Raw genomic sequence first — 9,163 nt, 5'->3', positions numbered from 1 at the left:
GCCAGCAGAGAGTGGGCTTCTCCACCCCACCCCCACCCCCCCAACCCCCCGCTTCCTGGTGGAAGAGTCACCCTAGCTGCAAGAACCCCAGACAGTAAAGCTGGGGTTCCCTTTTCCCCACAAACTCACCAGGCCTTAACTCTGTACAATAGGCACTTTATTAGTGGTTGGAATGCAATTACACTGGGGCGGGGTGCAGGTTTGTGGGGGTGGAGAGAAACAGGCACAGGAAATAGGGAGACCCTGGACTGGGATCCTGCAACAGTACTGATGAGCCACCTCAGGAAATGGCAACAGGGGAACTAGGTCCACTGAGTTCCACAAGTTTGGCAAAAGGATCCTGAGGGGGAGGCGGCTAAGGGAGGGGCCTGGTGTGCCCAGGCATTGCACCCGCCCCCCCCCCAAATAGCCCCTTGGGTGGATTCAGTTTCTTTTCTCTCTTACAAAGAGAGCTGTGTCAGTAACTGGCAGAGGCATTGGGAAGTCGGGCCCAACTCCTCCATTCCTCATGTTTCCATTAAGAAGCCATTAGCCTTGTCGCCCTCCTCCTCCAGCCCTCTGTCCAGCTGCTCCACCCCCCAGCAGTCTCCCCTCCCTCTGCCTTCACCACAGCCCAGCTGACACCTTACATACCGAGACACCCCCCCCACCTTTACACACACACATACACACACCCTCCCCCAAGTTGTTCCCACTGGGGCACAAAAGAAGGCACACCTTAGCAGGCCCCATGTCAGCAGCTGTTGAGACAGACAGGAAAAAAGATGAATAGACCCTTTAATGTTGGTCATGGTTAAAAAATAATCATAAAGAAATGTTACTGGAGGCTTTTGAGCCAGTTGTTCAGCAACGGGGGAGGGATGGGGTCCTGGCCAACCCTGACAGGGAGGGGAGAGAACCAGCGAGCAAGAAGCTTCAGCTTCCTGTAGGCCACCACTCCTCAGACCCCCTTCTCTGTGGGCCATCATAGCCGGAGAGGAAGCCTCTGAAGCCAGGCACCATCAAATTCCAGACCTCAGAGGCCCCACTGGCCAGCTACCCATCTAGGCCAATGGGGGCTGGAGTGACACATTTCGCAGTCTTGGGGGCCTTCATAAAAAACAATGATGGCCTCCTGGTAGAGGTGAGACCTCAACTCCTCCAGGTTTCTGGAAACTGGTGAGAAGTGGATGTGGGAGGCAGTGATAGACCCTCGAGTAGCCCCATGGGACCGGGGTACTGACCCAGCACCCTGAGTGAGGCTTTGGAGAGCTGGGGGAGGGTGGGGGTCTTTACGACTCCACTGGCTTCTTGTTGGTCTTGTTCAAGAGCTTCTTGAGCGTGGGAGACATGAAGTAAGGCCTCTCGGCCGAGCCATCATTCCGTTCCAGATCCTCCACTGCAGAGAGAGGTCCCAGAGCAGGAGGGATGAGGGGGAGCTCACTCAGTAGGGGTCTTGGGGGATGGGCAGGCAGAATGAGGACCACAGAGATGCCTCAGAGGGTTAGGAAGCAAGATACAGGAGAGCTGGAAAGGCCCCGGAATGGGACACACACATACACACACAATGCTCCCCACGCTCCCAGGCAAGGCAGTCCCCACATGCACTCGGGTCTACAGCAAGGAAATGAGCCTTTCTTTACGCGACTTCCTCCCTCTTTCCCTCCTCCGCACTCCCCTTCAACAGGATGTCTCTCAGCTCGGGGGACATGAAGTAGGGTCGCTCCTGAGAGCCGTCATTCCTTTCCAGGTCCTCACCTGGGCTCCCCCCAGGAACCGGCCAGGGGGGTGGGAGGTGGGGGACAGGGTGGTCAAGAAGGGAGGGAAAGAAGCACAGGGAGAACAGGGAAGCCAGCGGGCATGGACGAGAAGAGAGAAAAACAAAAACAAAAAGAGAGACAGACAGATGGAAAGACCAGAGTTAGTGGCAGCCACAGATCCCCTCTCCCAGCCCCTCAAACAAAACCAGAAACTCTTAAGCCAGGGCCCAGGCTGAGGGCAACAGGAGGGAACAACTGCTAGCAATGGGAGGAAGCTCCCAGGGAAGTTGAGGGCACAGGGCAGTGAATGTGTAGCCCTGCTGGAGGAGAGATGCTAACCCCACGGGGGAGAAAGGGGCCCCGGATCCTTCAAGAGTCAAGATAAAGGGGGTCACTTACAAAAGCAGAGGAAAAGCGTGTCCACACACATCCCGTAGACACTGAAGAAGCCATGGGCAATTAGGTAGGAGCCAACGATCACCGTCTGGCCAGGAAGGGAAGAGCTGCTGTAACCACAGGGAGGATCCCCCCATCCACCAAGTCTTCCAGGCCAGTCATGTCACAGCCCTGTTGAGGGCACTCCTGTGGCATCACTGGGAGCTGCAGTAACATCCTAACTCCTCTCCCGGGCCTTGGCACATGACTTAGCTGAGACTAGGCCTCCTTGTCCTTGTTTTCAGTTCAAACATCATTTACTCGTCAGGGTACCAACTTCCTTCAGGAAACCATCTCTGACACCTAGACCAGCCAGGCCCTTGTGTTGTGCCCTGTTAGCACTACATACGCCTCTGTCCTCCCCTAACAACTGTATGCATGCTTAGAGTATTACAAGGAGCAGCTCTGGTAGTGTAGTGGTTATGAGTTGGCCTGCTAATATCCAGGTCAGCAGTTTGAAACTACCAGCTATTCTTCAGGGAGAAAAATGAGGCTTTCTGTTTCCGTAAAGATTTACAGCCTCAGAAACCCTATTCATGGTCACTATGAGTTGGGACTGACTCCAAGGTACATAACCACCACCACCACCAGGGCATTAAAGAAGTTCCAGTGCAGCACTGTAGGATAAGCTCTGGACCACAAGGTCGGTGGCTCAAACTCACCAGCTGCTCCTGTTAAACCCTATACAGGGTCGCTATGAGTCAGAACTGACTTGACGGCACTTAACAACAGGGCATTGCTAAAGGAGCCCGGGTGGGGCAGTGGTTAAACATTCAGCTGCTCACTGAAGGACGAGCAGTTTGCACCCACCGGCTGTTCCATAGAGAAAGATGTGGTAGTCTGCGTCATTAAAGATTCACAGCCTTGGAAACACTACGGAACAGTTCTGCTCTGTGTGTAGAGTCTCAGTGTGTCAGATTCAACTTGATGGCAGTGGGTTGGGTTTAGGGCATTCTAGGTTTCATACCCACATCCCTGTAAAGACTATGTCTATCCTATTTGTTTACAGCTGTATCTTGAGCAATTTGGACAATCTCAGGGTCTTGATTGGTGCTAGACAAAACATTTAGATTGAAGTAAGTGGCCCAGGGAGAGATTAAGTAACTTGCCTGAAATTATCCGTCTTAGAACTGGCAAACAGAAACTGAAATAAAAATCAGTATCACTGGGATCCAGGGCCTGCACTGAGATATTATAATGTTCTTTGGGTGAAGATACAACCCATCCATAGCCCACTTCCCTCCCTGTCCTTATAGACGCCTTCACTCACCCCAAAACCTTCACCAGCCCCACACAATCCTACCTCTGCCTCTGTCTCCTACAGTTCTCATGGGAAATGGGAAACCCCAAGCCTCCTGGGCTTCCGTATCACCACACGTATCCCTGGAATTCAAACTGATTGCCAGTTTGCAATCACCAACTGCAATTCACCAATGCTATTATTTACAAATTGGGCTGTGAACCGCAAGGTCAGCAGTTCGAAACTACCAGCTGCTCCGCGGAAGACAGCTGAGGCTTTCTGCTCCCATAAAGATTTATAGCCTCGGAAACCCTGTACAGGGTTGGCTATGAGTTGAAACCGACTCCACGGCACACAGCCACCACCACCACCATTATTTGATTAATGAGCCCTCATGCCACAGTGGGTTAAGTGCTGGGCTGTTAACTGCAAAGCTGGCAGTTCAAACATACCAGGGAGAAAGATGAGGCTGTCTTTACCATAAAGATTTATGGTAAACCTAAGGACCCATTCTATCATGTCCTATAGGGCCCCTATGTGGCCTAATCAACTCGATGACAGTGGATTACTATTTGATTCATGTCTGTTTCCCTCTACACTATAAGCCCCTAGAGGAAACCCATCCCCTGTGCCTGCTACACATTAAAATCCAGATGCCATTGAGAGGCCTCTGACTCGTGGTGACCCATGTATGTCAGAACTGAACTGTGCTCCATAGGGTTTTCAGTGGCTGATTTTCTAAAGCAGATCACACCAAGCCTTTCTTCTCAGGTCCTTCTGGGTAGACTCAAACCCCCAACCTTTCAGTTAGTAGCCGAGTGTATCAATCATTTGTACCACCCAGAGAATCTTGGTATACAGTAAGTGATCAATAAATATTTGTGGACTGAATAAAGAATCAATCTACCACCTCTGACCCCCATCCACATCTGTCCAGTCAAAGAGGTCAAGCAAGTCCCTGGGCCCCACCCTTGTCAAAGGTTCGTACCAGTATAGGAACCCAGTAATAATTGAGGGGCGGCGCTGTGTCCTGGACAATCCTGATACGGTGGGTAAAGAAGAAGAAAGCCAGGATCCCTGGAGAAAGGGAAGAAACCAAGATGGTTGAGGGTTCTGGGGAGGAGATGTGGCGGCCTAATAGCAGCTCACGAATCACCCCCAACAGGCTCCCACACCCTGGGTGGCGGCACTCACCCACACTACCCACGACCAAAAGTTTGCCCAACAGGAAGAGAAAGTCAGTCACTTTGTCCAGGACAGCAACTCTGCAGGGAGACAGTGAGGGACAGGAGTGAATGCTGGCTCAGGGAAAGGTGGGGGGAAGGGAGAAGGGGGTGAGGAGGAAGAGGAGGGAAGTATCAAGAGGACTAGCCTTCCCCGACCTGATGATGTTTCTCATGAGCAGGAAGAAGGCGTTCTTGGCTGAGGTGCAGAAGTTGGTGCCATAGATGGCAATCTAGAGGGGATAAAAGTAAGGGATCAGGCTCAGTGGGTGGGGTGGGGGCTCTTCCCAGTCAGTCAGCAGGAGGCTGGGGCTGGATCAGGGTCCCAGCTCTGCTCACCATGATGTAGGCGTTCCTGTTGAGGAATTTGATGAACTTTTCCAGACACCAGAAGCAACATTTGAGACAGGTCATGAGGAACTTGGCAAACTTGTTCTGTGCAGCTGGTAGAGGAGGGAGGGGTGGACAGGTGAGGGAAATTCCCACCCACTCTGGTTAAAATCTCACCTCTCTCTATCATAGTGGATACAAAATCCAGGTACCAGCAACGCCAAGATCCCTCAGATCCAACCCCAGTGCCGATGCTCCCAGTAAAAGACCTTTCAGAACTGTCTCCCAGACAGAAAGGAATCCTTGCCACCTGCTAAGCCCTGTCCCCAAGTAGCATCATGGCAAGCCCTACACTACAAAGCAACTTGTTTTAGCCCCACCCTCCTGAACAACAACAAATCCGTCCAGTTCTCTAACAGGAACCAATCAGGGTCCAGGTCTTTAGGCCCCACCCCTCAGAGGGAGGCATTCTAGGAATGGGTAAGCCCCTTAGCCTCACACCCCCATAGTTAGAAATCAATCACTATCCCCACCACCTTTGGGACCAAACCCAACCAATCCCAGCCTACCCTGCTGCCAAAGGAATTTTGTTCTGCCCCTTAGCCCCGCCCCAGTACGGAAGTCAATGCTAGAGGGAGGGCAGCACCTTTTAGTCGCTGGTCCAGGTACTCAAGCATCACTCGGATGATCTGTACAATGGCAAGAATAAGGGCACCGAAGGCCAGTGAGCCTGTGTGGTACCTGTATGCGGAAGAGGTGGTCAGTGGCTTAGTCTGGCCTTCCCACCCTCTGCTACCAACCCCGTCACCCGCAGCCCCACCTGAGAGCACGGCCAAAGGCAGAGAAGAGCGGGAAGGCAGGCATGTTGTCGGGCTCGCCCAGCGCCCAGTAGTATGAGGCGAAGGCCCCAGCGAGAGTGACCTGGCCCAGTGCCAGCACGAAGTTGGCCAGCCAGAAGAACATGAAGGCGTTGAAGATCTGCAGGCCCAGTAGTGCTCGGTGGTAGCCAGACTCACCCCCATAGAAGGCGAACTGGCATCGGGCACTGGGGCACAGGTGCGACTCATTGGAGCTGGAGAAGGTCTGAAAGACAATACGGTTGAGGTCAGTTCTGACCCTGCAGGAGATAGTAGCATGGTCTCACAGGGTTTCCAAGGCTACAACACTTTACAGAAGCAGTGACCTTGTACAGGCTGTAAATCTTTAGGGGAGCAGAAAGCCTCATCTTTTTCCCGTGGAACAGCTAGTAGTTTCGAACTGCTGACCTTAAGGTTCGCACTATGCTACCGCTCTGTATAGGGTTTCCAAGGAGTGGCTGGTGGGTTTGAATTAACTTTGCAAGCTAGTGCTTATCTTATAGTGCCACACCAGGACTCCAGGAATCAAGTTGTTGTTGTTATGTGCCGTGGAGTCGGTTCCGACTCATAGCAACCCTGTACAGGGTTTCTGAGGCTGTAAATCTTTACAGGAGCAGAAAGCCTCATCTTTCTCCCATGGAACAGCTGGTAGTTTCGAACTGCTGAACTTGTGGTTCACAGCCCGATTCGTAATCAGGTTAGGGGCTGTGAAAGGCAAGAAAGGGGTTCTAAGAGCAAGCACTGGCATTGTGGGGACCAGAAATGAAGTCAAAGGCAAATGAGATTGTGGGTGTTGGGAGTCCAACACCAATGGTGGGCAATGTCAAGTGGCAGAGGAAGCCATCTTGCCCTGAGAAGGTGCTAGACTCCATGATAGGGTCTCTTCCCCTCCATGCTCCTAGTACAAAGCATACAGCATGTACCAAGTGTTTGTTGAAAGATCCCTAAGTGTGTGTGTGTGTGTGTGTGTGTGTGTGTGTGTGTGTGAGAGAGAGATTGAAAATTGCCTATGGGCTACTGAGGCAATCTCCCGCAACCCATAGACACCCACCTCAGGGTTGCAGGTTTTCCCAGCAACTGGGCAGACGGTATCATTGAAGATCTTGTAGATAGCTTCATTGGAAGTGGACAGGAAGCTGGAAGCTCATTAAGGAACCCAAGACAAGGATTAGGGACTCCAGGGGTATGGACAAAGGATCCCAGGTTCTTGCCCTGTCTCCAAGTGGTGGGCCACTTCCAGGCAAATCTAGCCCCTAGCCATCCCAGGGGTCTGGTGGAGGATACATAGCCGTGCTGGCCCAGTAGGCGATGCAAAGACATAACAGTAAAAAGGTGACCAGTGGGTACAGCATGGAGCACATGACACATCCCACAGCCCTGGGGAGAAACAGAGACGCAGGCTTTAGTCAGAGCCCAGGTAGACCTGGGGAGGATCCCAAGCAGGCCCCCAGCCCCCTGGTCCCCACCTGCTGGCTTCCTTGATGAGTGCAATGGCGATGAGAATTCTCTTCCGCAGAAAGATGAGCAGCAGGATGATAATGACCTCAAGAATGCTCAGAATGATCACTGGGGAAATAGAGGACGGCTGAGCCTGCTGTTCTCCGGGGCTCAACACAACCTCTAGGGCCTCTTGGTGGAGGGAGGGGGAAGGTGGGGGGACTGGAACTCACTGAAGGTCATCCAGGTCTGTCGCAAGTGTAGATATACGCGGAAGTCTGTCTGGAAGCCGAGGTCCATGAAGGAGACATCAGAGCCAGCCTCACCCCGTAGTCGGGCATACTCCATGTAACAGTGGAATATTCCTGCACACAGGGATCATGATGTGAAGACTGACCTCAACCCACTGATGCCTTGCTCTGCCTTGCAAAGTGGATGTTGTCCTTAAGTATCGTCGAGGTGGTTCTGATTCATAGCAACCCTGTATAGGGTTTTTGAGGAGCAGCGGGTAGTCCAATGTTTATCCTACAGTGCCACACCATAGTAGATACCAAAACCTCAAAACCTATTGTTGGCTGAGTCCTTTCTGACTCAGCAACCCTATATGACAGAGTAGAACTGCTCCAGCCAGTTTTCAAGGCTGTAAATCTTTACAGAATCAGACTGCCAAGTCTTTCTCCCAAGGAGCAACTGGTGGGGGGTTTGAACTGCCAACTTTTCGGTTAGCAACAAAGCACTTAACTACTGCAGCATCAGGGCTCCTTCTAAAGTAGATACAACCACCCCCATTCCCCAGAAGCACAAACCTAGGTTTGGGTATATGCAGGTGTGTTGTTGCTTACTCCTGACTCAGGGCTTTTGCATGCCTCGAACATTCTCTGTCTGTGGCTGCATTCCTCATATCCTTAGTCTCTGCTCAAAGTCACCTTTTTTCGAAGCTCTGAAGCTTTCCTGAACCCTCATCCCAAACTTAGAGTGCTGTTGTTGTAAATCTCATCAAGTGGGTTCCGACTCATAGGAACTCTGTATAGGGTTTCTGAGGAGCAGCTGGCGGGTTTGAATTGCTGACCTTGTGGTTCATAGTCCAGTCCTGATCTTACAGCGCTACACCAGGAGACCCCCACTTACAATATGTGTTCAATAATACAGTCAAATCTGAGAAAGAGAGACCAACTATCACCAAGACAGAGTCAGGAGCGAAACGTATCCTTTGGACCCGGGGTCCCTGAACTGAGAAGCTCCTAGACGGAGCAGAAGATTGACGTCAAGACATATGGAGCTGTCCAAGGAACACCAGGTCTATAGGTGCTGAAATGAGACAAGGACCTTTCCCCAGAGCTGATAGAAAGCCTTCCCCTAGAGCTGGGCTCTCTGACTTTGAACTTCTAGCTCTTAAACTGGGAGAGACTAAATTTATTAAAATAATAATAATAATACCATTTGATCCTCATTCATGGATTTTGCATTTGCAAAATCGCTTACTCACTCCAACTTACTTGTAACTCACGGATGGTGCTTTTATAGTTATTCATGGACCCACACAAAGTGATGAGAAATGAGTCATCCAACATGCATGTTACAAGCTGAGGGCAAACCAGGCCACCCTCTGCCTTCTTCCTTCAGCTTTCAAGACTGTAAACAAACATCCTTTTCACAATCCATTTTCTGCATTTTTGTGTTTTGGGTTGATGATTTTCATGGTGCACAAGTCCTGGTTGTGCAGTGAGTTATACGCTGGGCTGCTAACTACAAGGTTGTGGTTCAAACCCACCAGCTACTCTGTGAGAGAAAGATGAGAATGTTCCCATAAAGATTTACAATCTTGGAAACTATTGTTGTATGGAGCAGTTCTGTCCTTTAAGGTTGCTATGAATCAGAAACCAATCTGAAGCCCTGGTGTGG

General features: G+C 51.2%; 1 protein-coding gene across 2 annotated transcripts in view; it reads right to left on the bottom strand.

The window, feature by feature from the left end:
* Nucleotides 1-1,271: 1,271 nt before the first annotated feature.
* The window catches only part of SLC44A2 (solute carrier family 44 (choline transporter), member 2), a 33,529-nt gene continuing 25,637 nt past the window's right edge, over nucleotides 1,272-9,163 (bottom strand). For both annotated transcript variants that reach the window (XM_006875103.1, XM_006875102.1), the window contains exons 11-22: nucleotides 7,495-7,626; nucleotides 7,291-7,390; nucleotides 7,109-7,201; nucleotides 6,876-6,960; nucleotides 5,788-6,050; nucleotides 5,614-5,708; nucleotides 4,977-5,080; nucleotides 4,797-4,870; nucleotides 4,609-4,679; nucleotides 4,403-4,491; nucleotides 2,139-2,223; nucleotides 1,272-1,378 (exon numbers count right to left, since the gene is read on the bottom strand). In XM_006875103.1, the coding sequence (XP_006875165.1) occupies nucleotides 1,272-1,378; nucleotides 2,139-2,223; nucleotides 4,403-4,491; nucleotides 4,609-4,679; nucleotides 4,797-4,870; nucleotides 4,977-5,080; nucleotides 5,614-5,708; nucleotides 5,788-6,050; nucleotides 6,876-6,960; nucleotides 7,109-7,201; nucleotides 7,291-7,390; nucleotides 7,495-7,626 (1,298 nt within the window). The remainder of the gene's footprint in view (nucleotides 1,379-2,138; nucleotides 2,224-4,402; nucleotides 4,492-4,608; nucleotides 4,680-4,796; nucleotides 4,871-4,976; nucleotides 5,081-5,613; nucleotides 5,709-5,787; nucleotides 6,051-6,875; nucleotides 6,961-7,108; nucleotides 7,202-7,290; nucleotides 7,391-7,494; nucleotides 7,627-9,163) is intronic.

This window comes from Chrysochloris asiatica, unplaced genomic scaffold, assembly GCF_000296735.1.
Source record: "Chrysochloris asiatica unplaced genomic scaffold, ChrAsi1.0 scaffold00312, whole genome shotgun sequence".
Lineage (NCBI taxonomy): Eukaryota > Metazoa > Chordata > Mammalia > Afrosoricida > Chrysochloridae > Chrysochloris > Chrysochloris asiatica.
Note: the sequence above shows the minus strand (reverse complement) of the source record. Positions and strands in the feature narration are given on the sequence as shown.